Source organism: Micromonas pusilla (assembly GCF_000151265.4).
Source record: "Micromonas pusilla CCMP1545 genomic scaffold MICPUCscaffold_9, whole genome shotgun sequence".
Classification (NCBI taxonomy): Eukaryota; Viridiplantae; Chlorophyta; class Mamiellophyceae; order Mamiellales; family Mamiellaceae; genus Micromonas; species Micromonas pusilla.
In genome coordinates, this window is record NW_003315890.1 from 49,781 (window position 1) to 74,132 (window position 24,352).

General features: G+C 67.9%; 11 protein-coding genes across 11 annotated transcripts; 7 read left to right on the forward strand and 4 right to left on the reverse strand.

Annotated features, from left to right (window-relative positions):
• Nucleotides 1-231: 231 nt before the first annotated feature.
• Nucleotides 232-1,464, forward strand: MICPUCDRAFT_63184 (uncharacterized protein). The gene is made up of 3 exons (XM_003060795.1): nucleotides 232-283; nucleotides 509-1,039; nucleotides 1,229-1,464. The coding sequence occupies exons 1-3, from the start codon at nucleotides 257-259 to the stop codon at nucleotides 1,412-1,414; spliced, it is 744 nt and encodes a 247-aa protein (XP_003060841.1). The 5' UTR covers nucleotides 232-256; the 3' UTR covers nucleotides 1,415-1,464.
• Nucleotides 1,412-6,616, reverse strand: MICPUCDRAFT_60482 (uncharacterized protein; the record flags this gene model as incomplete). Its single annotated transcript, XM_003061052.1, has 7 exons — nucleotides 1,412-2,984; nucleotides 3,046-4,462; nucleotides 4,593-4,781; nucleotides 4,847-5,490; nucleotides 5,616-6,051; nucleotides 6,128-6,323; nucleotides 6,507-6,616. The coding sequence occupies 7 exons, from the start codon at nucleotides 6,614-6,616 to the stop codon at nucleotides 1,480-1,482; spliced, it is 4,497 nt and encodes a 1,498-aa protein (XP_003061098.1). The 3' UTR covers nucleotides 1,412-1,479.
• Nucleotides 6,617-6,846: 230 nt separating this feature from the next.
• Nucleotides 6,847-8,223, reverse strand: MICPUCDRAFT_48008 (uncharacterized protein; the record flags this gene model as incomplete). Its single annotated transcript, XM_003061053.1, has 2 exons — nucleotides 6,847-7,688; nucleotides 8,145-8,223. 2 exons carry the CDS (start codon nucleotides 8,221-8,223, stop codon nucleotides 7,003-7,005), a joined length of 765 nt encoding a protein of 254 aa, XP_003061099.1. The 3' UTR covers nucleotides 6,847-7,002.
• An 846-nt stretch (nucleotides 8,224-9,069) lies between these two features.
• Nucleotides 9,070-9,270, forward strand: MICPUCDRAFT_12158 (inhibitor of growth protein; the record flags this gene model as incomplete). The annotated part of the gene is made up of 1 exon (XM_003060796.1): nucleotides 9,070-9,270. A coding segment is annotated over one exon (201 nt), but the record flags the coding sequence as incomplete, so codon positions are not given.
• A 121-nt stretch (nucleotides 9,271-9,391) lies between these two features.
• Nucleotides 9,392-11,405, reverse strand: MICPUCDRAFT_60485 (uncharacterized protein; the record flags this gene model as incomplete). The annotated part of the gene is made up of 2 exons (XM_003061054.1): nucleotides 9,392-9,939; nucleotides 10,115-11,405. 2 exons carry the CDS (start codon nucleotides 11,403-11,405, stop codon nucleotides 9,392-9,394), a joined length of 1,839 nt encoding a protein of 612 aa, XP_003061100.1.
• Nucleotides 11,406-12,175: 770 nt separating this feature from the next.
• MICPUCDRAFT_41153 (uncharacterized protein) lies at nucleotides 12,176-13,438 on the forward strand (the record flags this gene model as incomplete). Its single annotated transcript, XM_003060797.1, has 2 exons — nucleotides 12,176-12,737; nucleotides 12,906-13,438. 2 exons carry the CDS (start codon nucleotides 12,176-12,178, stop codon nucleotides 13,436-13,438), a joined length of 1,095 nt encoding a protein of 364 aa, XP_003060843.1.
• A 212-nt stretch (nucleotides 13,439-13,650) lies between these two features.
• Nucleotides 13,651-14,559, forward strand: MICPUCDRAFT_60488 (uncharacterized protein; the record flags this gene model as incomplete). The annotated part of the gene is made up of 2 exons (XM_003060798.1): nucleotides 13,651-14,180; nucleotides 14,366-14,559. 2 exons carry the CDS (start codon nucleotides 13,651-13,653, stop codon nucleotides 14,490-14,492), a joined length of 657 nt encoding a protein of 218 aa, XP_003060844.1. The 3' UTR covers nucleotides 14,493-14,559.
• MICPUCDRAFT_34805 (uncharacterized protein) lies at nucleotides 14,546-15,635 on the reverse strand (the record flags this gene model as incomplete). Its single annotated transcript, XM_003061055.1, has 1 exon — nucleotides 14,546-15,635. One exon carries the CDS (start codon nucleotides 15,633-15,635, stop codon nucleotides 14,628-14,630), a length of 1,008 nt encoding a protein of 335 aa, XP_003061101.1. The 3' UTR covers nucleotides 14,546-14,627.
• A 426-nt stretch (nucleotides 15,636-16,061) lies between these two features.
• On the forward strand, nucleotides 16,062-16,577 carry MICPUCDRAFT_19555 (uncharacterized protein; the record flags this gene model as incomplete). The annotated part of the gene is made up of 2 exons (XM_003060799.1): nucleotides 16,062-16,226; nucleotides 16,485-16,577. The coding sequence occupies 2 exons, from the start codon at nucleotides 16,062-16,064 to the stop codon at nucleotides 16,575-16,577; spliced, it is 258 nt and encodes an 85-aa protein (XP_003060845.1).
• A 128-nt stretch (nucleotides 16,578-16,705) lies between these two features.
• MICPUCDRAFT_60491 (uncharacterized protein) lies at nucleotides 16,706-19,742 on the forward strand (the record flags this gene model as incomplete). The annotated part of the gene is made up of 2 exons (XM_003060800.1): nucleotides 16,706-17,431; nucleotides 17,607-19,742. The coding sequence occupies 2 exons, from the start codon at nucleotides 16,706-16,708 to the stop codon at nucleotides 19,740-19,742; spliced, it is 2,862 nt and encodes a 953-aa protein (XP_003060846.1).
• Nucleotides 19,743-19,998: 256 nt separating this feature from the next.
• MICPUCDRAFT_60492 (uncharacterized protein) lies at nucleotides 19,999-20,979 on the forward strand (the record flags this gene model as incomplete). Its single annotated transcript, XM_003060801.1, has 1 exon — nucleotides 19,999-20,979. One exon carries the CDS (start codon nucleotides 19,999-20,001, stop codon nucleotides 20,977-20,979), a length of 981 nt encoding a protein of 326 aa, XP_003060847.1.
• Between the last annotated feature and the right edge of the window lie 3,373 nt (nucleotides 20,980-24,352).

Sequence of the window (24,352 nt, forward strand, 5' to 3'; positions counted from 1 at the left end):
GGCAGATATCCGGAAGATCGAGGTGAGTGAGCTGTCTCGGCAACCGGAATCATGTGGGTTCAAAACACACGATTTTCACCCACCCTTCGGTGTCAACATTTGATCGCATCCCCTTTCAGTTGACCGGTGATTTTTTTGTACCCAGAAGCACCAGTGCAAGCTGGCACACGCCTTCGCTGATGAAGGCGCTTTTTCTCGAACCGGCGGCCCCCCTCCTCTTCGCCACTCGCTCCCGCACGACACGCGTGAGAGCATCATGGCGGCGGTACTAAACTTCCTCAACGTGCGCGCGTCTCTCTCTCTCTCTCTCTCTCTCTCTCTCTCTCTCGCTTCCTCGCGCTCGATCGCGCGCGTCGCGCCCAGATCCAGATCTGATCGTCCCTCCGTCGCTCGACGGTCCGATCGAATCGTTCGCGCTGAGCTTTTTCTCCGCGCTTCGTTCGACGCGGCGATCTGACGATCGCCCTCCTCCTCCTCCTCCTCCTCCTCCTCCTCGTCATCGCCGCAGGTCGACGCGCAGCTCCCTCTCACGGAGGGCGCGGACGTCGACTACATGAACAAATCCTCCGAGGGCTTCAAGAAGGCCAAGGCGACGCTCTCGCCCGCGTTCGCCTCCAACGTCAACGCGTACGACGTCCTCGTCCCGATCGGCACGACGCACCTCAACATCATGGCGACGTCCTTCTCGCGCGCGTCCGTGAAGATCGACGGTCACCCGGGCAACATGGCCGTCGTCGCCGTGAAGGACGGCGCGGCGGTGTCCGTCACCCTACACGACGGCGCGGACGGCGACGGCGTCGTCGCGACGTACGTCTTGACCGCGAAGGCGTCGGGGGACGCGTCCGGCGCGGTGACCATCTTGCACGAGAAGCCCCCCGTCGCCGCGGACGACGCGCCGCCGCACACGCACATGCACGGCGGCGTTGCGTGCACGGCGGATCACAGCAAGGACGGCGACGCGCACGGGCACTCGCACGACGGCGGAAAGACGACGTGCACGAAAGATCACGGGCACTCGCACGACGGCGGGAAGACTGAGGTGCGTTCTCCTTCACACTGGTCCCCATACGACCGCATTGGCGAGGTGGACGCCGATCCTTAAGGACTTTTCCCGGCGCATCTCTCCGCCCATCCCTCGCTTTCAATCCCCGACCGCGATGCCTTTCAACTCCGCTTCTGACGCCTTTCAACTCCACCCCGACGTTCGCTCGTATGGAACGACCCTGAGTGCCACGAGGATCACGGTCACGGCCACGGTCACGGCCACGGCGAGAAGAAGGAGGAGGCGTCGCACTCGCACGGGCACGGGCACTCGCACGATGGCGGAAAGACGGAGTGTCACGAGGACCACGGCCACGGCCACGGTCACGGCGAGAAGAAGGAGGAGGCGCACTCGCACGGACACGGGCACTAACCTTAACTTTAGGCGCTAAAACTTCATTAAAGCATCCTCGCGTCGTCGTCGTCGTCGTCGTCGTCTCAGAGCACGGTGTTCGCTATGCACGCGTCCATGTGCGCGTTCACGTCCGTGTTCAGCGCCGTTCGCGGGAACGTGAAGCCGCAGATGGGACAGTTCTCGCACACGTTCGAGCCGCCGCCGCCGCCGCAGGAGCCGCCCTCGGGCTTTGGCTTCGGCTTCGTCGCTGCCGCCGCGCTCGCGCTGGAAGCGGCGGGCGCGAACCCGAGAGGGTTGTCGAGCGCGTTGCCCTTCGCCTTCTTCGCCGCGGCGGGGGCGGGCTTCGCGTCGCCGCCGTCGCCGCCGCGCCCGCTCCCGTCGACGTCGCTCCCGTCGATCGCGTCTCGTTCTCGTTTTTGAAAAAACGAATGCATCGTCGTCGGCGCCCTTCGCGCTCGCGCCGCGCACGACGCGCTCACCGGCGTCGGCGCTTCCACGCGCACGCGCGCGCCGTTCGGCGACAGCGGCGACGGGACGTCGATGGAGATGACCCCGGCCGGCGGTTCTCGTTTCGCCGTCGTACCCCCTCCGCCGCCCCCACCCCCACCCGCCGCCGCCGCCGCCGCCGCCGCCATCGCGATCGACGAACTCCACTCCTGCGCGATGCGCTCCTTCACCTCCGGTATCAAATCTTCCGGGTACCGAATCCCGACGACTTTCGTGCCGTCCTCCGCGACCACCTTCACCGCGCGCATCCCGCGATCGCTCTTGTTGAACCGGTGCTCGTGGCGTTCCAACACGCGTTCGAGGACGCCCCAGGCGGGCACGACGGCGCCGCTGAGGATGCAACACCGCACCGCCCTGCTCCCCGCGGTGCACCCGGCGCCCCTCTCGCACGTCGCGCCGTGCATGCACTTGTGCTCCGTGAGCTCGTACGTCGCCGTCCACGGCGCGCACGCGGACGCCTCGTCGCGCTCGTCGTACTTGACGTACTTTTGCGTCAAGTCGTCGACGTCCATCTCGAAAAACGACGCGCCGGTGTTGGGCCGCCAAATCCCGAAGACGTTCTTCGCGCCCACCTTGGCGAGCGCGAGGACGATCTGCGCGCGTCCGAACATCTCGCGTCGCATGCGATAGAACCCGTCGCGCGGGTTCCGCCGGTTCGCGGCGAGGATTCCGAGCGCGACGTCGAAAGAGACGCCGCGGTCGATGAGCACGCGCGTCCGCTTGAGTTCGGCGCCGCCCAAGAGCTTCCCGCCCGAAGCGCCGCCGGAAGAGCCGCCGTTTTTTCCCTCGCCGCTGTCCTTCAGGACCGTCCGCGTGGACTCGATGCGAATGTTCGAGCCGCTCAGATCGCTGACGCCCTCGCTGTACTTCCCCTCCGCTTTCGCGGCTTTCACCTCCGCCTCGAGCACCTCGGTGAAGTACCCGAAGAGGAGGTTTTGCCCGCGCACGGGGAGGCCTGAGGGCCATTCCATACAAAGCGACGTCGGGGTGGAGTTGAAAGGCGTCAGTTGAAGTTGAAAGGCGCCGAGGGCGGAGATTGAAAGCGAGGTGTGAGCGGAGAGAGACGCCGGGAAATAAAGTCCTTAAGGATCGGCGTTCACCACGCCAACGCGGTCGTATGGGGACCAGTGTATGGGACGCACCCAAGATTCGGTTCAAGAACCGTCGGACGTCGCCCGCGTCCTTCGAAGAACCGCCGGCGCCTCCTCCCGACGTCTCCTCCAGCGCGAGCCGGCGCTCCGGGTCTAAGCCCTCGGGGTGCAGACCGACCTGAACGCCGAGGTCGACGACGAGCGCGCGAAGCTCCGCGTGCAGCGCCGCGACGCCCGCGCCGGCGCGGCTTTTTTCAAGCTCGAAGATTTCATCCGCGGTCAGCCCTCTCTCCTCCTCGCTCGCGTCCGCCTCCGCGCGCGGGTCCAGGTGCGCCAGCACCGACGCGAGCGTAACCCCCGTCGGAAGCGGCGTCCTGATCAACAACAGCGCGTCGTAGGTCTTCTTGAGCGCGCGGCGACCGAGCGGAGAGTCGAGGTCGCCCTCGCGTAAGTCCACGCCCGTCGCCGCGCGTCTGTCGCCCCTCGTCAGCGCCCCGAGCGATTGCAACCGACGCGCGACGGCGGCGGCGAACCGTTTCTCGCCCCCCAAGTTCGTGCTGCACATCGCGTACATCGGCCCGGAGGTTTGGTTCGATCGGTGCGTCCGCCCGAGCTGCTGAATCGCCTTGTCCGCGCTCCACGGGAGTTCGATCGTGACGTGGACTCTGCGTCGTCGATTCCCCGCGTCCTCGCGCGCGTGCAGCGATATCCCCGTGCTCGCGGCGTCGCTTATGATCGCCACGAGCTTCGCGCCGCTCATGAAGAGCTCTTTCTCTTTGAGGTTCACGCCGTCGACTTCGCCGTCGCCGGCGATGGACCCGGCGGCGGCGCGGCCGCTCGCGGCCCTCGCCTCGCCGCGGAGCTCGAACGTCAGCTCGCCGCCGTTTTCGCATCCGTCTCCGTCACCGTCGTCGCGCTCGCGCTTCTTCTTCGACGCGCGCACGACCCTGCCGCGTCGTCCGGTCATCTCCGCGACCGCGTCTTTCCCGCCCAGCGCGTCGATGAGCTCGTCGAGGAAGTTCGGCGGGAGATCGAGCCGCGACGTGCGTTCGAGGAGCGCGTCGCGAGCGGCGACGCACTCGGCGTGTTCTCTGAGCGCCGGCGTCGCGGGCGCGGGCGGAAGCAGATACCCGGGATGCGGCTGCGGCGGCGGCGGCGGCGGCGGCATCATTCCGTTCGGGAGCATCGTGGACCCCGGCGGCGGCATCATCATTCCGTTCGGCAGCATTCCGCCGTACTTCGCTACTAACGAGTACCCGTCGAACCCGCCCCACGGGTTCATCCCCCCCATCGCGTCGAAATTCATCGACGTCTGGTTTCGCATCCCCGGCGCGGCGACGTCCACGACGTGCGTCGGGAAGTGAGTCCGTATGAACCCTCGGAGCATCTCGCGCGTCGTGCTCACGAAGTCGCTCAGTCTCGCCCCCGGCGTCAGCTCCAGCGCCGCGTCCGCGGCCTCGCCCGTGGTCTGCGAAGCGATATTTTCGGGGTGGAGTTGAAAGACGTCAGTTGGAGTTGAAAGGCGTCGAGGCGGGATTGAAAGCGTGGGATGGGCGGGGACGATCGAAACCACGGGACGGGCGCGGAGAGAAATAAACGCGACCGGGACGCGCCTGCAGCCCGATCACGACGCACTTCCCCTCCTCCAGCGCGCGCTTCGCCTCCGCGACGACGGTCGGGACTTTGATCGACACGCACATGAGCTTGAAGAACCGCTGGTGCGCGCTCCAGTACGCCTTCTTCGCGGCGCCGACTTGCCCGGCGTCCGCGCGGCACTCCTGCAGCGCCTGAGCGCGTCGAAAAATAGTGTGTTCATCGGTCAGTTGAAAGGGGCGCGATCGAGTGTTGAAACCGAGCGGCGGGTGAAAATTGTACAAAACGTTCGCACAGAACGCGCCTGCGTCAGGCACGCGCGAAGCGTCGTCATGAACGCCGCGGCGTCGTTGTACATCCGCGTCTGCGCCGTCGTCAGCGTCGCCTCAATGTTCGTGAACTCAGCCTGGCGGAACGACAGCCCGCGGCTGACGTATTTACCGCTCGCTTTCATCTCCATGGCGAGCATCTCGAGGAAGCCGACGCCGCGATTTTTCATCGCGGACATGAACTTATCGGCATCCGCGAATGGCGTTCCGACGCCCCAAAACCCCAACCGCTGCATGTACGCCATGTTCCCGATCTCGCTGATGCCGGTCGCGGACAGGTACACGACCCTCGCGTTCGGGCATCGGCGCTGGAGCTCGATGACGCACTGCGCGACTTTCGTGCCGCCGTCGCCCGACGTTCCGGAATTTTTCGCCTTGTGGCACTCGTCGAAGAGGACGCATCCGTCCGCGTCCGCGCCTCCGAACCACTCCACGATCTGGTCTAACCTGCTTCGTTTGCTCGTCCTCGAGACGAGCGTGGAGTACGTCAGGAACAGCACCCCCTCGCGCTTCTCGCGCGGCGTCTTGTCTTTATCCAGCTCGCCGCAGTTGTTGATGACTCGGAGGTAGCATCCTGACAGTCGTTTCGTCGCGCGCGAGGCGACGTCGGGGTGGAGTTCAGGGGTGCGTCAGAAGCGGAGTCGAAAGGCGTCGAGATGTGTCGGGATCGAAAGCGAGGGGTGGGCGGAGAGCAACTACCGCCGGGAGAGAAGAAAGTCCTTAAGAAACGGCGTGCACCGCGCCGACGCGGTCGTACGGGGACCGGCGCGAGATGGGACGCGCCCAGGTCGCGCAGATCTCGCTCCGCGTCTCGGTGCAGGTCGGCGCTGGAGGACAGCCACAGGTGCTTCTTCCGTCCGCGCGCGTAGTTATCCAGCACGATCCCGCCTATCTGCCGTCCTTTCCCGACGCCCGCGCCGTCGCCGATCATGAACCCGGCTCTGCAGCCGTCGGGGAGAATCTCGCAGTGTTTCTGACACGCGTAGGTGACGCCCTCGAGCTGCAGTTTCGAGAGCTTCCCGCCGTCGACGACGTCGTCGCCGATCGCGTCGACGAGCGGGTACGTCGCGGGCGGGAGCGGGATGGACGCGAGCGACGCCGCCTCCGCGATGTCCCCGGGGTGTTCGATGCCGCGCTGTGGGAGGGAGGAGGGGCGAGGGGTTGCGACGCGCGCGTGAGATCGCGTCGCGAGCGTTTGAAAAAAAAAAAACACGATGTTTAGACGACGACGACGACGACGACGACGACGACGACGACGACGACGACGACGACGCGCCGAGCGGGCGGAGGACGCGACGCACGTTCAGCGTGCCGCACGTGTACCCCGCGAAGACTTTCCCGATCGTCTCCGAGACCGTCTCCGCGCCGCCCACCTCCGCGTCCGCGGCGGCCTTGAGTCGCTCCGCCCTGGGGTCGTTCCATACAAAGCGATGGCGGGGCGGAGTTCATAGGCGTCAGTTGGAGTTGAAAGGCATCGAGGGCGGGGATTGAAAGCGAGGGATGGGCGGAGAGATGCGCCGGGCAAAGTCCTTAAGGATCGGCGTTCACTACGCCAACGCGGCCGTATGGGGACCAGTGTATAGAACGCACCTGGCTCTCGCTTTCGCGGCGTCGTCGGACGCGGACGTTGTCGACGGATCGGAGCGCGGCTCGGAGAGGAGCGCCGCGCGCGCGGCCGCGACCGCGGCCTGCGCGCTCATGACGACGCTCACGCGGCCGCCCCGGGCCGACCCCTCTTCGCGACGCGCAGTGGCGGACGAAGAGGGGACGGACGGCGCGAAGTCAGCGTTGATGAAATGTCTCGGACCTGGAGCTCGACGAGCTCGACAGGACTTGATAGACTTGATGACGCGTCAGGTAGTGTAATAAACGTGTGCGCGACTGATGACACTCTGCCGCCGCCGCGAGTCTTCGCCGAACGCGCGGCGCGATGGTGAACGCTTCGCTTTTTACAGTCAATCAGCCTATCGCTTTCGCGTCGCGGTCGAAATAATCGCGTGGTCTGGTCCGACCCCCGCGGCGTGGAGTCGTATAACGTCCATCCGTTCGAGCCGAATCATTTCACATCCATTCGCGCACCCTCCATTCACGCCCACGCGCCCCCCTCCGCGCCGTAAAAGTCGTTGATGTACTTCAGCGCGCTCTCCTCCACGACAACCTTATCCGCGTTCAACACGTCGTACACGTTCAGGTGCGAGATGTCGCTCTGCACCACCTTCGCCATGTTACGCGTCGACAACTTCACCGCGTCCGACGCGTCCTTCGTGATGACGTACGCTTTTTCGCCCTCCTCGACGCCCCACGCCTTCAACGCGTTCGCCATCGTCTTCGTCTTCGCGACGGACACGTTCGCGCCGAGGTCGTCGACAACGATCATGCTCCCCGCCGCGCTCTGAATCGCCGTCGCCATCGCGAGGCGGCGTTCTTTCTTGTTCATCTTGATCGACCAGTCTTTTGGTTTGGGTCCGAACGAGACGCCGCCGCCCGGTTTGAGCGGCGAACGAATCGACCCCGCGCGCGCGTTGCCCGTGCCCTTCTGATTGAACGGCTTGCGCCCGCCGCCGCGGACTTCCGACTTCGTGAGCGTGCTCGCGGTCCCTCTGCGCGCGTTCTGGCGCACCATGACGACGTACTTGTGCACGAGGCCCTTCGCGACGTCGGCGCGAGCCGTCTTGAGGGTGAGGTCCGCGGTTGATTTCGTCGCGCCGTCGAACGACACCTTTTCGACCGCGGCGGCGAGGACGTCGACCGGTCCCGTCGCCTTCGCCGCGGCTGTTGGAGGGACGAGGGGGAGAGGAGGGAAGGGGTGGGGTGCGAACGGTCAGCGACGGCGGGCGTCGCGCGGGCGGAGGACGAGGCAGGAGGACCGACGACGCGAGCGAGCGCGTCCATCGTCCATCGTCCATCCGATCCCTCCTCGGGCGAGGGCATTGGTGGTGTGGTGGATAACGCCGTCGTCGACGCGCGCGAGACGCGACGCGCGCGACGCGAGGGGCGCGCGGCTCATCGACGTCGCCGCGCGCGCGTCCTCGAGACGCCATCGCGACCTCGCGACGCGCGTTGGGAGGGCGGCTCGCGCGTCGCGCGTCGCCCAGCGCGCGCGCGGCCGGGGCGGGCGCGGAAACAAACCCTAGCCCTGGACGCGTCGACATCGCGTCCATCACCGCGGGGAATCGACGGCCGGCGCGCGGGGACGGAGAACGACGCGCGCGGGGAGAGGCGACGCACCAGCGCGCGCGCGGCGAACGGGGACCTTCGCGCCCGCGACGGCCGAGCGGGCGGACAGAGAGAGCGAGACGGAAGACATGTTCCGCGCGCGTTGTCGAGTGACGCGCGGCGCGCGCTCGCGGCGTCCGTGACGGACGGCGACTCGCGAGAAGGACGCTGGAAGCGGTCGGTCGAAACGAGGCTTCATGCGCGCTTCAAAATCGCGCGCAACGGAGTCATCACACGACCGTCGCGCGTCGCGCGCGCGCACGATGACGAGCGCGGGCGTCGTCTCCGCGGCGCTGAACGACACGAACGGTGCGCGTTCGCCGCACTTCGTCGGCTCCGTCTCTCCCCCTCCTCCGCGCTTCGAACGACCGACTCCGGTCGTCGGTCGCGTCGCGCGCGATCTCGCTCCCCTCCGCTCTTCTCTTCGCGCGGGCGGCGAACCGAAATCGACCTCGCCCGTCCTCCCCCCACCCCACACCCCGCAGGCATCGTCGAGCCGATCTTATCGCACCTGCATCGGCTGAAAGACCTCGACGACGACGCGACGACGCTCGCGAACGGCGTCCGCGCCGCGGTGGACGCGCGCCTCGAGGACGACCGATCTGGGAAACGTCGAAGAGCGGTCGCCGACGCGGCGGACGCGTCCGTCCGAGCGGACGCCGCGCGATGCGCGCGCATCGCGGACGAGAAGGTGGCGCTCGCGCAGCGATGCTATGACCTCGTGGACGCGCACATCACGCGCCTGGATAAGGACTTGAGGGCGTTCGACGCGGCGTTGGCGACGAGAGAAGCCGCGGAGGCGGCGGCGGCGGGCATCGAGGCGCCGACGCCGTCCGCGCCGGCAGTCGGAGGCGGCGGCGGCGGCGGCGCCGACGGGGGGGGTGCCGAGGCGGGTGCCGAGGCGGGCGGCGCGAGCGTGAACGACGCGCCCGCCGTCTACGGCGACGGCGCGCCCGTGGACCCGAACGAGCCGACGTACTGCGTGTGTAAGAGGGTGTCGTTCGGCGAGATGATCGCGTGCGAGAACGAAGACTGCGCGATCGAGTGGTTCCACTTCGCGTGCGTCGGGCTCAGCAGCGACGCGACGCACAAGGGGAAGTGGTACTGCGAGACGTGTAAGGCGGAGTTGCGGAAGAAGAAGAAGGAGGAGGAGAAGAAGCAGAAGGAGAAGGAGAAGGCGAAGGGCGGGGGTTGATCAGAGAAAGAATAGAATGTGACAGAATGTCGATCGAATCCAAACTCGCGGCGACTCGCGATTGCTAGCGCTGGCTGCGCTCGTACTCGAACCCGCGGCCTTTGTCCCTCTTCATCAGCCCACCGCCGCCTCCCGAGATGAAGCTCCGTCGCTGGCTCCCGGACCCGCCCGCCGCGGGCCCGCCAGCCTCCCACGCCTTTTGCTCGCGCGTCGGTCCCGTCGGCCGCGTCTCGCGCAAATCGTACTCGTGCGAGTGCGTCAGCATCTTGTACATGCCGTTCTGATCCGCGTACGTGGACTGCCGCCGCCCGTGCACCGGGTCTTTTCCCTTCAGATCCAGCCACCGATCGCCGAACAGCTCGGACGGGTGCGAGCGCTTGAAGAACGTCGGCTGCTGCTCCGAGATGTACTCCTGCAGCGAGTCGAAATTTCGCCGAACTTCGCACGGCGGCGGGATCGGCGCGCGCAACCCGCTGCCGGCGCCGTACCGCCGCCACGCGTCGCCCTTCGAGTCCAACCGCTGGTCGCTCGCGCGCTCGCGCGGCGGCAGCGAATGCATCTGCGTTACCCCGAACAGGTTCCCGCGGCCCTCCAGCCCCGGAATGCCGGGTTCTATACAAGCGAATATCGGGGTGGAGTTCATAGGCGTCAGTTGGCGTTGAAAGGCATCGAGGACGGGGATTGAAAGCGAGGGACCCTGGGCGGAGAGATGCGCCGGGAAAAGTCCTTAAGGATCGGCGTCCACCTCGCGAACGGGGTCGTATGGGGACTAGTGTATAGAACGCACCGTCCCGCATCGACGTCTTGTGCGGCTTCTTCTCGAGCTCGTAGTCGCCCCCCGTCACCCCCGGCGGCCGCCTCTGCTCCACGAGCTCTCGCATGCGCTCGCCGCCGCGGTAGTCCTTCCATGAGCTCTCTCCCTTCAGAGATAGCTTGCCGTGCGGGCCGTAGTCCATCTGGACGTGCTGCGTCCCGCGCCAGCGCTCCCATTCCGCGTTCGCGAACTCGTTTCCCGTCGGCGCGTCGTACTGCGTCAGATCCGCGGTGTGTCGGTTCCACATCTTCTCCCCCGTCTCCGTGTCGCACTGCCGGAAGTACCCGGGAATCGCCGCGTCCGGCGCGAGCGCGTTGCCGTCCTCGTCGACGTACCGCCCGTGCATCGTGTACTTGAGGTTGTTCCAGTGCTTCGACTCCAGCGTGTATTTCGGCGTCGTCCCCGCCAACGCGGCTTCGCGTTTGATCAGTCCCGCGGCGAGCTTCTCCTTGACGAACTTGTGCACGTCGCGCTTCGTCGGGTCTCTCAGCGAGTCGATCGTGTACTGGAACGCGTGCGCGCGATTCTTCTCGAACGCGTCGTAATCGTACGCGAGGCACTCGTCCAAGAACAAGCCGCTGCGATGGTTGTACTCTTGCTTCTCGCGGTCCCTCTCGTAGTACTCGTCGTGATACGCGCGCAGCCGATCGGACAACTCCTCCGGGTCGATCGCGTCGACGTGCGCCTTGACCTGCCTCTGAATGCGATCGAAGACGTCGCTCTGCCACTCGTCGTGGATCTCCTCGCGCTTGCGCTCGTACGCCGCCCGCCGCTTGTCCACCATATCGTCCATCTCGTGGAGGATCCCGCTCGGGGTCTCCGCGTCCTTCTTGACGCCGTCGATGCCGCTCATGACGTCGTCCAGCATGCTCTCGAACCGCTCGTGCGCGCGCACCGCGCGCTCCATCTTTTTCCGCTGAAACGCCTTCAAGATGTCGTCCTCCATCTGCGCGTATTTCGCCTCGCGCTCTTTCTTCTCCGCGGCCCAGAGCTCTTCTTTCTTCGTCGGCGTGCCGAGCCATTCCGCCGCCTCGGCGTCCTCGCGCGCGCGGAGAGAGTCCGCCTCGCTGTCCGGCTCCGAGACCGCGGCGTCATGATCCTCTCGCTCCTCCTCCTCCTCGGCGGCCGGAGAGGCCGCGTCCCTCTCCGCTTCTCCTTCTCCCCCCGCCGACGCTGCCGAAATAGACCCCGCGGGATCGGGCTCTTCTGCCATCGGCGAGTCGTACGGCGACGGCTCGTCCTCGCTGTCGCTCTCGGAGTCCATCGCGTACTGCGCGTCCGGGTCGGACGATCGCGCTTTTTTCTGAAGACCGCGGAGACGCGTCGAGACGGAGGGAGGAGGAGGAGGAATCGGCGGGTCGGTCATCAGGGACGCGGTCGATCGAGCGGGGGAGCTCGATCGAGAGAATTAAAATTAATAACTTATCGACGACGGACGGATGAATTGGCGCGCGCGAGGACGGATCGCGCACCTTGTTCCGAGGGTTCGGCGAGTCCGCCGCGCCGAACGCGTCGTCGTCCTCGCCCGAGATGAGCGCGCTCAAGCGCGTGTCGTCGTACACGCGCATCGTGTTCGCGTCCTTCTCTCCGGGAGACGCGCACCGACCCGCGAACACGGACGCCGACATCGTGGATTAATTAAATGTATTAATTCTCGCGGCACGCGAGCGGACGTGTCGGACGGCGAGCGGACCGAGGACGCCGCGCGCGCGTCGACGTCGCGTCGGAGTCACGCGGACGGACGGACGGACGCGAGGGTCGTCGCGAGGGCCGGCGCGGCGTCTCGCGACGGGCGGCGCGAAGTGACGAGAGGACGCGCGCGAGCGGCCATTTTAGGGACAAGCAGAGTGCCGTAAAATCCTAAAATTAGCTTCTTGTATGGCACGCAGTCAGGAAAGTACGTGCGAACGTACCGTACTCAAGCTTCGATATGATATTCGACCGACCAGACGAACCTGACAGAAAAGACTTCGACCGGCGACGCGACGGGACGATCATTCGAAACGTTCGCTCGTCGCCGCGCGCCCCGCGCCGATGACGACGCACGCCGTCGTCGGCGTCGGCGGCGGCGTCGACGCGCGCGACGCGAAGCGCCCGAAGCTCGAGGGCGGCGGCGGCGGCGGCGGCGGCGGCGCGCGCGCGGACGCCGCCGTCGCGGCGACGTGGGATCCGACGGCGGGCGCCCCGGGAATCGCCGCGCGACGACCGTCCGACGACGCAAAGCTCGAGCGCGCCGCGCGCCTGTACGCGCCGCTGCCGCTCTGCCCGCGCGCGCGCGCGTCGATCCCGCCGCCGCGCCGCGCCGCCGCGACCGCGTCGCTCCCCGGGAGCCCCATCGACGACGCGTCGCGAACGCGAACGACGCGCGCGCGCGGCGTTCTCTCCTCCTACGCGATCCCCGCGTCGGTCGACGCCGCGGCGTCCAACCCGCGCGGCGCGCACACGGACGACGAGGACGAGTCCGACGTCGTCGCGCGCGGGCGCGCGTGCGCGAGCGCGCTGCACGCGATGCCGTGCGTCGAGCTCGCGCGCTCGACGCACGCGCAGCTGATGACGGCGGCGCGCGCGTCGTGCGGCGGCGGCGGCGGCGACGAAGGTGAGACCCGCCGCTTCCGTTCGCGCGGTGAACGCCCGCCGTTTCTTACTTAAGGCGTTCTCTCGCGCGCTGTGAACCTCACGCTTTGACACGTGGGAATGATATCCACCAATCGCATCACCGCGTGACTGACGCGTATCTTCCCTCGACCAATGATTGACATCGCAGTCGACGGATGCGTCCCGCTGGTGCGGCCGCTGCTCCTCGCGCACGCCGCCGCGGACGCGACGACGCTGCGCGACCGCGCGGTGGACGACCGCAGGACGCAAGCGAAGCGGCGAGAGAAGGAGCAGAAGAAAGCCGGCGGCGGCGCCGCCGCGCATCGCGACGGCGCTCAACACGGCGGGAGAGGAGGGAGGGGCGGCGCGGGGCGGGGGCGAGGAGGGAGAGGGAGAGGGAGACGGCCGCAGAGGGAGCGAGAGTCGGGGGCGGGGTTGTACGCGAGGGCGTACGGGGGGCGGAAGCGCGAGAGGTTGGAGCCGGAGCCGGAGCCGCCGGCGGCGGCGGCGGAAGGCGAAGGGGAGGGCGAGGGCGGGGGCGTGGAGGAGGAGGAGGAGGAGGAGGAGGAGGAGGTCGAAGAAGAAAATGACGTCATCGACATCTCCGACGACGGCGACGACGACGACCGCGAGAACGACCCGGACGCGAGCTCGGATCACGGCACCGTGGACATTAGCACCGACGAGGACGAGGACGTTTGAGTTAGCGTTCGAACGAAAACGTACGACATGATAGCGTCGTAATACCGGAAGTACTACAGTATTTTACGACGCCCGGTCCGGTCGGCGTTTGCGTTTCGCGTCGGGTGCCGTGTGCGAACTCCTCCACGAACGAATCGTCGCGCGCGGACCATACCGTCGCGCGCGCGGCGTCGCGACGCGCCGACCCTCGCGGGACCCCCCCCCCCCTCGCGATGGCGTCCGCGACGGCGTCCTCTCCTCCTCCCGCGCGGCACGCGCTGACGCCGACGTCTCCGATCGATAAGGCTGTCGTCGTCGCCGTCGCCGCGCTCGCGTCCACGGTCCCGGCGTGCTTCTTCGACCGCGAGATTCTCTTCACCTACCATCCCGTCTTCATGACGCTCGCGTTCGCGTGCTTCGCGACGATCGGGGCGTGGATCGCGGCGAAGACGCGGTCGATCCCCGCGGGGCCCGCGCGCGTCAGCGCGCTGTGGACGCACGCGGGCGTCAACGTCGCGAGCGTCGCGTGCGCGTGCGTCGGAGGCTGGGCCATCTACGCGAACAAAGAGAACAAGGGGCGCGCGCACCTGACGTCGTGGCACTCGTGGGTCGGGATCGTCGCGCTGGGGCTGACCGCGGCGTCGCCCGCGCTCGGCGCGGTCGCGTTCGCGCGCCTCGGGTTGCTCCAGAGCGTGCCGTCGGAGTGGAGGCATCGGGTCAAGTGGACGCATCGAAAAGCAGGCGCCGCCGCGTGGGCGCTCGGGTGCGTACCATCTCACACTGGTCCCCATACGACCGCGTTCGCGTTGTGAACGTCGATCCTTAAGGACGTTTGGGTCCCTCCCGCTCGCGTTTCTCTCCGCCCACCCCTCGGCGGTTTCAACGCTCGACCCCTCGACGCCTTTCAACTCCGACCGACGCGCCTTTCGACGCCGCCCCGACCCGCAGCGTCGCGGCGGCGACGACGGGGTTCCTGGACTCGCCGACGCTCTCGACGTTCGTGGATCCGACGTTGCGCGCGCTGTGGATCGCGGCGCTGAGCGTCGCCGCGGGGGGCGTCGGCGTGCTCCTGTAGCGCGCGAAGTAGGGCTAGCTAGGCGAGGGATTATATAATAAGGCGATGGATTGGAGAATGCAAATCGAGAAAGAATACAACACGCAATCGTTAACAATCGCGCGACCGACGACTCGTCGTCTTCGACGTCACGCGTCACGGCTTCCTCGCGGTGATGAGGTTGAACTTGATCGTCCCGTCCCTCAACCCTTTGCTCATGAGCGGCATCACGAGCCCGCCGCGAATCGTGCTCGGGCCGGCTTTCAGCAGGCCGATCACGCCGCGCCACGTCAGCGCGGTTTCGATCACCGCGCGCCAAAACGGCGACACCTCGCGGCTCCAGTCCTCCGTCCGAACGTCCACCAAGCCCGCGCTCGCGAAGTGCTTCTCGTACGTCGCGACCGAGCACCACGGCGGGAGGTAGTACGCCTCGCAGATGCGATCGAGCAGCGACCTCTCGTCCGGCGGGAGCTCTTTTTCGCTCGCGTCGAGGACCCTGTGGCACCACGTGACGATCAGGATCTGGCCTCCGGGCGCGCAGACGCGCGCGAGCTCGTTCACGAACGCCTCCTTGTCCGGCATGTGCTCGCCGCTCTCCATGCTGTACACGAGGTCGAACGCGGCGTCTTCAAACGGCGTGTGAAGCGCGTCCGCGACCTGGACGCGCACGAGACTCTCGTCGACGTCCGCGGCGTCCGCGGTTATCTCGTTCGCTCGCGCCGCCTGCACCGGGGAGAGCGTGACGCCCGTCGCGGCGCATCCAAACTTCCTCGAGAGGTGCCTCGACCCGCCGCCGATGCCGCAGCCGACGTCTAACGCGCGCTTCACGTCCGTCACCCCCGCCCATTCAAGCGCGTTGTCGACCATGTCCACCTGCGCCTGGCGGTGGTCCGCGCGCGCGACTCCGTTCGGGTAGTACCCGTGATGCATGTGTTCGCCCCAGATATCTTCCCACAGCTCCGAGGACTCGTCGTAGAAGGACGCGATGCCCTCGTTGAGCGCGTCGTGCTTCTTGACGAACGGCGACGCGAGGTCCTCGAGGCCGTTGAACCCGCTCGATGTCGGGACGTTCGTCGCGCGCGGCGTCGTCGGCGTCGGTCTCGAGGTCGAGGACGAGGATTCTTCGGAGGCGCGGCGCCCCCGAGGAAAAAGCGCTTTTCGCATCCTACCGCGAGGCGACGGCGGATTCGCGCGCGCGGTCGTCGTCGCGCGCGCGAATCCGCGCGCGGTCGTCGCGGTGGTCGCGCGCATCGTCCCTCGAGCGGCGAGAGACGCTCGCGAAGGACGGTTCTTTCGGACGCGGCGGGCGAGGGAACGGCGGTGGCGCCGCGCGCGGGCGGAGTGCGCGACGACGACGCGACGTTTCGCGCTTTTCGCGCGCGCCGCGCGCGCCCGCACTGATGAGGGCCATTCCTTTCAAAAACGGTTCACCGGTCAGTTGAAAGTGGACGCGATCAAGTGTTGAAACCGGGCGATGGGTGAAAAACTTTTGTATAGAACGCACCTGAGTTCTTCGAACGAAAACCGTGGACGGCTCGATCGCCCTCCCTTCCGATCACAACCAGCGCGCTTCCGCGCACGCTGCTCGCCATGTCCGAACAAACCGCCGACGCCGGCGCCGCGAAGACGCCCGCGGACTTCTTGAAGTCCATCAAGGGGAAGCAGGTCGTCGTGAAGCTCAACAGCGGCGTGGACTACCGCGGCGTCCTCGCGTGCTTGGACGGGTACATGAACATCGCGATGGAGGAGACGGAGGTGCGCTCGAATCTCGCCCGACTGTTCCCCGTGCGTTACTCGATCGCGCGGCGCATCGCGGTTCTGAAGGACGTTGCGATCGTAGTTTCCTCGATGCGGCGCTTCCGCGCGCGTCCCCCGGCGCGTTCGCGCAGGCGACGCCGCGCGCGCGGTCGAGAGCGATCGACGCAGGCAACCAACCCTAAATAAATGTAAACGATGACGAGTGACATCGTCGTCGAATCCAACCAAATCCCCCGCCGTCCTGATACCCCGCAGGAGTACGTGAACGGTCAGCTGAAGAACAAGTACGGCGACGCGTTCATCCGCGGGAACAACGTGCTGTACATCAGCACGGTGAAGGACAAGTGACGACCTACGATAGCTCCTCCTTAAGTAGCCCTTAGCATCTTTTCTCTTTTCTCGTGATGATGAGTAGAGAAGAATTCAGAGATAAATCTCGTCATCGCCGCCAGTCGAGTGCGCGCGCCGAGAGAGCGATGGCCGCGAGCGACGCGCCTCCTCGCGAGGACGCCGCGGCGCCCGTCGTCACCGCGTCCGACGTCGCGAGTTACCTCCTCAAGCGCGGCAACATCGCGTCCGCGTTCGAATACTACCAGGATCTCATCGACGCGACGAGCCGCGCGCCGGGCGGCGACGGCGACGACGACGACGACGACGCGTCCTCCTCCTCCTCCGCCGCCGCCGCATACGCCGCGCTCGAGGCGTACTTCGCGGACCAGCGCCGGTTCCCGAGCGCGGAGCTCCGCGAGCACGCGGACGTGGTCGACATCCCGGGACTCGTCGCGACGGCGAGGGAGCTCGCCTCGCGCGTCGCCGTCGCGGAGTACGACGCGCGCGTCGCCGCGGAGGACGCGGCGACCGCGCGCGCGGAGCTCGAGGCCTCACGCCGCGCGAGGGCGCTCGGCGGCGGAGGAGGAGGAGGAGGACGCGACGACGCGACGGAGGGCGACGACGACGACGCGGCATCGGGCGGCATCGCGTCGGACGTGTTCGAGCGCGTGGACGGGGAGGAATCGCTGCGGTCGCTCGGCGGCGTCGCGGCGGCGCCCGCGGCGGACGGGTTCCTCAACCGCGACGGCGTCCACGTCGTGTCGGACGACAAGGCACCTACGGCGGAAGACGAAACGTCAACCGGCGCGCCGGTCGCCTTGCCGCCGATGCGCGCGAACGAGCGTCGCGCGCTGAACGTTCTCGTGAATGAGGTGCGTTCTATACACTGGTTCCCATACGACCGCGTTGGCGTGGTGAACGCCATTCCTTAAGGACTTTTCTTCCCGGCGCATCTCTCCGCCCACCCCTTCCTTTCAATTCCCGACCGCGACGCCTTTCAACTCCACCTGACGCCTTTGAACTCCACCCCGACGTTCGCTTGTATAGTACCTACTCTCGCGCGGCTACCGCGCCGCCGCGCTGTCGCTCCGCGACGACGTCGACAGAGCGCACGGCGACGCGCTCGACGACTGGTCGGGCGCGTTCGGCGGACGGCCGCCCGGCGGCGGCGAGGGCTTGCGCAAGGTGCTGCGCCGAGCGCGGACGATCGAGGTGTTGGACCCGCGAAAGTTGTCGGCGTTGGAAAAAGAACGCGACGGCTCGCGCGACGACGCGAACGACGCGAGGCGACGCGCGGAGGACGCGGAGCGACGCCGCGACGCCGCGGAGGCCAAGGCGCGCGCGCTGGAGGAGGAGGCGACGTCGCTTCGGCTGCGGAGGGACGAGAAAGAGGCGGACGCCGCGCGATGGCGCGCGCGAGCGGAGGAGGCGGCGGCGGCGGCGGCGGCGGCGGAGGAGAGAGAAGAACGGCGACGCCGCGCCGCGACCGCGCCGCCGTCCACGCCGACCGCCGCGGTCGCCGCGGTCGCCGTCGACGCGGATTGGACCCCCGCGCTGGTCGGCGCGAAGAGCGTCGGAAGACTCGAGGCGGTCGCCGAGGAGGAGGTCACGATCGGCGTGTTGTGCGACGCGTTGCCGCGCGTGGCGCTCCACGTCCTCGTCCAGAGGCGAGGCGAGCTCCTGCCTCTGTTCCAGCGCGCGATCGCGCGGTGCCCGGAGCCGGAGCGACGCGCGGGTCTCACCGCGCTGCTGTTCGCGCTGATCAAGCGGCCGGGCGCGGATCAGAGGCGGGTCATCGCGGACGCGTGCGCGAACATCGCGTCCATCGTCGGCGACGAGAGAACCGCGGAGGAGCTCGTGCCGTGTTGCTTCCTTCAGGTGGATCACAAACACGAGGAACGCAGGATGCTCGTCGCGGAGACGTGCGGTCGCCTCGCGCCGGTGCTCGGCGTCGGCCTCCGCTCGTCGCTGCTCTTGACGATGCTGCAGCAGCAGGCGGAGACGGACGCGGAGGCGGCCGTGCGCCTGTGCGTCGTGCGAAACCTGCGCGCGTTGCTCGACGCCGATCCGGACGTCTCGAAATCGCACGCGATTGAAAAGTTGCTTCTCGACCTGTCGTTGGACGTCGCGGACGAGGTCTCCGAGGCTGCGGTCGCGACGCTCGCGCCCGCGACGGTCGCGTGGCTGCTGCGTGTGGACGGCGACGCGGGCGGAGCGCGGTTGAGGGACGCGCTCGTGCCCGCCGTCTGCGCGAAGGTGTCGGCCGTGCTGAGCGCCGCGAGCATGGCGGACGGGAGTCACCGACCGCTGACGGAGGACGACTCGTGGCGCGTTCACACGCTGCTGCGGCTGTTGGCGTGCCTCGTGCCCGCGGTGCGGCTCACCGCGCGCGCGTCGGTGCCGAGAGCGTTCGCGTGCGCGAGCGGCGGCGGCGGCGGCGAGGGTGCCGAGGGTGCCGAGGGTGCCGAGGGTGCCGAGGGTGCCGACGAGGAAGCGGCGACGACGTCGGCGCTCGCGGCGTACGTGAAGAAGAGGGCGTTCGAAGACGCTTCGGGCGACGCTTCGGGACCTGGTGCCGAGGCGTCCGCCGCGTCCTCCTCCTCCTCCGAGATGTCGTGGCCCGCGGCGAAGTGGCTGTGCGGCGACGGGATCGCCCTGCTCGCGTCGCTCGCGGTGAAGACGCCGCCGAGGGAGGAGAGCGCGCGGCGGGCGATGCTCGGCGTTCTGAGAGCGTTTTGCGAGGCGGCGGGGGAGGACGTCGTCACCGACGTGGCCGCGCCCGCGTTCGCGGCGGCGTCCGGATTGGTGGAGGATACTGCTGCTGACGTGGATGAACGTGCGGTCCAGAACGCGCGCGCGACCGCGCTGCCGCTGTTCCTCGTCGCGGTGCTCCCGCGCGCGCGCGGCGACGCGCTGGAGCGCCGCGTGAAGAGCCTCCTCGTCGACCCTCCGGTGGGTCCCGCGCGCGGATTCGTGGATCCTCCATCTGACGTGGATCCATCTGACGTGGACAACCCCGCGGCGGCCGGCGTCCCGGAGTACGTCCTCGCCGCGCTCAAGTTCGCGACGACGTTCGAGCGCGCGCGCGGCCGCGTCCTGAAACTCCTCGGGACGCTCGCGGGGGAGAAGAGTGCGAGGTGCGTTCTATACACTGGTCCCCATACGACCCCGTCGGCGTGGTGAACGCCAATCCTTAAGGACTTTTCCCGTCGCATCTCTCCGCCCAGGGTCCCTCGCTTTCAATCCCCGCCCTCGACGCCTTTCAACTCCGCTTCTGACGCCTTTGAACTCCACCCCGACGTCGCTTTGTAGGCGTCGGTCCGCGGCGGCGGCGGCGCTCGGCGCGTGCGCGTCGACGGCGCCCGCGGATGTCGTCCTCGGCGCGATCCTCCCCGTCCTCGCGTCGCTGCGCGGGGATCGAGACGAGGCGACGCGCGGTATGGCCGCGGCGGCGTTCTGCGCCGTCGGCGAGGCGCACCCCGGGGAGGCCATCACGACGCACGTCGCCGCGCAGCTCGAGGTTCTGCTCGAGCGCAGAGAAGACGCGTTGACGTTGAAAATCGTGCGCGCGCTCGGCGGCGCGTGCGTCGCCCCCGGGACGCCCTACTGCGCCTTCGCGTCGCGGTGCATCGCGGAGACGGCGCGCCGCGAGACGATCGCCGCGGTCACCGCGGGCGTGGAGACCGCGACGCGAGGCGACGACGCGATCGAGGCGAACCGCGCGTGGCGGCGGACGTTCGGAGAGGCGGTGTTTCGCGCGGCGAGCGCGATTCTCGGCAGCGACGACGGCCGCGGCGGGACGCACAGCGCGTTAACGCCAGCTCTCGAGGCGTTACTTTCGGATGAGCACGCGCTCGACGCCGCGGAGCGAAGCCTCGCGGAGGCGACGTTGAGGGACCCGGACGTCGCGCGGTCGCCCGAGGCGAAAGCCGCGAGCGGCGGCGTCGAGCGGAAGAAGAGCTACTACCAACGCGCGAAGAAAGCCGTAGGGTTCAAGTCGCCGACGCCGGTCTCGACCTCGACGAACGCCGCCGCGAACGGCGACGCCGGCCCGAAACGGAAGCTGACCATGGAGGAGATGCGCGCCGCGATCGAGGCCGCGGAGGCGGAGGGTCAACAGCTGGCCGGGTCGGGGGCGAACTTGAACGCACAGCAGCCGAACTCGCCCGGCGTCGCGACGGTGTCTTTATCCGAGCTCCTCGACGGAGGCGGCGACGGCGACGGGGGGGACGCCGGCGGGAGCGGGACGACGGCGACCAGCCTCGGTCTGGACGACTCCACGCTCGCGGACGATCTCGAGGACGACGACGAGGAGGTCCGCGCCGCCGCCGCGGCCGCGGCGGCGGTGCTGGCGTCCGGCGGCGCCGTCCCGAGCGCGGCGAAGAAGCGATCCGTCTTCTCCGCGTTCAAAAAGAAGTGAAATAACGGCGGAGGTTGAAGCGTCGTACTACGAAGTGGTATCGTTCTTCACGTTAAGCGAGCGAGCGCGTTACAAATAGTAGCCCTACAGTACTACTAGAGCGAATATCCGCTTCGTGAGCGATCGAACGAATCGATTCTTCGAGTCTTCCGATCGCGTCACGCCACATCGCCTCCAGCCGTCGATCGAATCGAACCGAATCGAATCGAATCACTCGAGGACGACCTTTCCGCCGACCTTTTCGATCTTCTCTCTGATCGCCTCCGCGTCTTCCTTCTTCAGCCCTTTCTTCAACACCGCGGGCGCGCCCTCCACGAGATCCTTCGCCTCCTTCAACCCCAACTCCGTGACCGCGCGCACTTCTTTGATCACCTTGATCTTCTGCGCCGGGTCGAAGGACTCGAGCTTCACGTTGAACTCGAGCTTCTCCGGCGCCGCCTCCGCGGCGGCGGGGGCGCCCCCGCCCGCCGCGCCCGGCATCGCGCCGCCGCCCATGGGCATCATCCCGGGCATCATCATCTGCCCGCCCGTCGGCATCGTGAGCCGCAACTTTTTCTTCAGTATGTCCATCATGTCGTGCACCTCGAGGAGCGTCAGCGAGCAGATGTCGTCGGCGAGGCGGATCACGCGCGGGGAGTAGTCGGGGAACTCTTCGCGATCCATGTCCACGACGACGTCGTCGTCCGGGTCTGCGGCCTCTTTCGCCTCTGTCGCCGTCGCTTCGTCGGGCCCCGCGAGTTTCGAAGACGCGGCGAAACCTCTGCGTGTGAATCCCCTTATCAATCCCGGCGCGACGCCGCCGGGCCCCTCGATCGTCCTTTCGACCGCGACGCGCTGCCAATCTTTGCCGGTCGCGCTTCGATCGCGAGAGGGCGCGCCGCGCGATCCGCCCGCGACGATCGCCGCGCGCGACGCGCTGTGTGTGGACATCGCGCGCGCGGCGACGTCGTCCCCCCCCGCGCGCGTCGCGCGCGCGAAGGAGACGCGCGCCGACGCGACGACGCGTCGTGCTGCTCGTCGAGACGCCATCGGTGTGTGACGTCGTCGCCGCGCGTCGACGCGCGACGCGAAGAAAACTTTGCCGCAAACCCTCGCCCGGCCGCCAATTCAGGAATTGCGGTGCGTCGCGACGCTTCGTACGGAATTCGTACGGGGACCAGTCACGCGATGCGCGTACACGTGTACTCGTACGCGCGCGTCGAAAAGGGGTCATAAAAGCCCGAAACCGTCGGCGTCAACGCTCAATACTACATCCTCGCTCCCGCGTCCTGCCGCGCCCTCCGACTTGCGCCGCGCGATACGCCGCGATGGCGTCGTCCGCCGACGTCGCGACGCCGTACGAGCAGCCGCATCACTACTCCAAGCGCGCGCCGAGCGCGGCGCCGTCCGCGGCGACGCGCGCGCGCGCCGCGGTCGCCGCGCGCGTCGAGCGCGACAACGCGCACGTCGCGCGACGACTCGCCGAGCTGCGCGAAGAAGGTCCGTCGTCGTTCCACGCCCCGGACGGCGCGGCGTCGCTCAAGACGACGACGACGACGACGACGGCGCGGCGGCGCGCGAGGCGAGCGGCGGCGTCGTCCTCCTCCGCGGCGTCGACGAGGACGTCGTCGTCGAGGGCCCACGACCGCGGCGTGGACAAGGACGCGACCGCGCGGAATTCGTATCCGTCGACGCGGTCGTGGCCTCCGCGACGAGCGCCCGCGTTCGACGGACGCCTCCGCGCGGAGCGTCTCCGCGTCCGCGAGGGGAACCGCGCGCTGCGAGAGATGCTGGTGAATCAGCACAAGGCGTCGAGGGACTCGCAGCTCGTGCGCGAGGGCAAAGGACGCCCGGTGGACGGGCTGTCCATGTGGAGGAAGCGAATGCAGCTGTACGACGATCGACCTCCGAATCTCGCGGGGACCGTGGACGAGGACGGGAAGTGCGTCGCGACGGGCGTCCCGAAGGCGATGGCCGTCGCGCGGTGCTCCGCGACGGGGCTGTACACGTACTTCGGCGCGGACGGGCACAAGCTGCGCGAGCACCGCGAGTGTCCGGGGCTGTTTTACTGGTGCGCGTCGTCCGCGGAGCGTTCGCACTCTGCGTCCGGTCGATATACTTTTCACCCGCCGTCCATCTCTTCCGTCAGTTTCAAAGTCGATCGCGGTACCGTTCAACTGACCGACACGTCACCGATCAAAACGCACGCAGCGACGAGTGGTTCGACGAGTTCGCCGCGCTCGACCGCGTCTCGCAACGCCAGCTCGTGGACTACTACTCCGGTCGCACGCCGTCGTGGCACCCCGCGCGGCCGCCGACGGAGTCCTGGGTCGTAAACCGGCACATGAAGCTCGGTCTGAGCATGATGCGTCGCATGGCGAAAGGGGACGATTCCGTCACCGTCGAAAGCATCAAGGAGGCTGTGGCGAAGTGTAAGCTCCGAGAGCGCCTGCTCGATAAAGCCGAGGCGAAGAAGAAGAGCGAGATGGACGCGCTCGCGAGGGAGGAGCGGCAAGCGGTGAGCGCGCAGCGCGTCTCGGGCCCCGCGGAGAGCGCGGAGGCGGCGTCGCGGGAGCCGAGAGAGGACGCGGGGGGGCGAGGAAGAAGCGCGTCGGCGTCATCAGGGAAGGATGAGAAACGCTCCGTCGCCGCGCCCGTCGCGAGCGGCGACGCGACGACGAAGATTTCGACGAAGATTTCGACGACGACGAAAACGTCGTCCGCGGCGAGTGGCTCCGCGAAGCGCACCGCGACGAAGACGTCGAGCGGCGCGGAGACGTCGCGGACCGCGACCGCCGCGGCGGCGCGAGATTCCGCGCGGGCTGCGTAATAAATTAATTTTCTCGCAGAGAGCCTTTTTCACGCGTAGAGATAGGCGCCTTCGTCCGCGGCGCACAACAGCATGTTGTGCCCGCACGCCGTCATCGACGTCACCGCGCTCTTCCTCCCTCCGCTCGCCTCCATCACGCGCTCGAGGACCCAGATCTGATCCCCGGAGCCGTCCAGGTCGCGGTACCCGTACGTCGCAACGCGGCCGTCGGAGAGACCGGCGGAGATTTTTTCCCTCGCCACGAGCAGCGCCTTGACGCCGACGCCCTTCACGTCGAGCGTCGCCGCGTCGACGGACGTCACCAAACGCGCCGCGATCGGCGCGGTCGCGATGTCCGGGACCCGCGGGTCCGCGCTCCAGCCGTACGTCGGGGGCGGCGGCTCCGTCGGTTCGGCGGCGGCGGCGTGGGGGCGCTGCTCGTGGGGGGGGAAAAAATCGCCGCCGGTCTCGCCGACGGCGGCGTTGCGACGTACGGGTACCGCGACCTGGACGGCTCTGGGGATCAGATCCGGGTCCTCGAGCGCGTGATGGAGGCGAGCGGAGGGAGGAAGAGCGCGGTGACGT

Coding starts and splice junctions, on each gene's coding strand:
- MICPUCDRAFT_63184 (XM_003060795.1), top strand. CDS start 257: ATGGCGGCGGTACTAAACTTCCTCAAC. Junction 284..508: donor CGGTACTAAACTTCCTCAAC/GTGCGCGCGTCT, acceptor TCATCGCCGCAG/GTCGACGCGCAGCTCCCTCT. Junction 1,040..1,228: donor ACGACGGCGGGAAGACTGAG/GTGCGTTCTCCT, acceptor AACGACCCTGAG/TGCCACGAGGATCACGGTCA.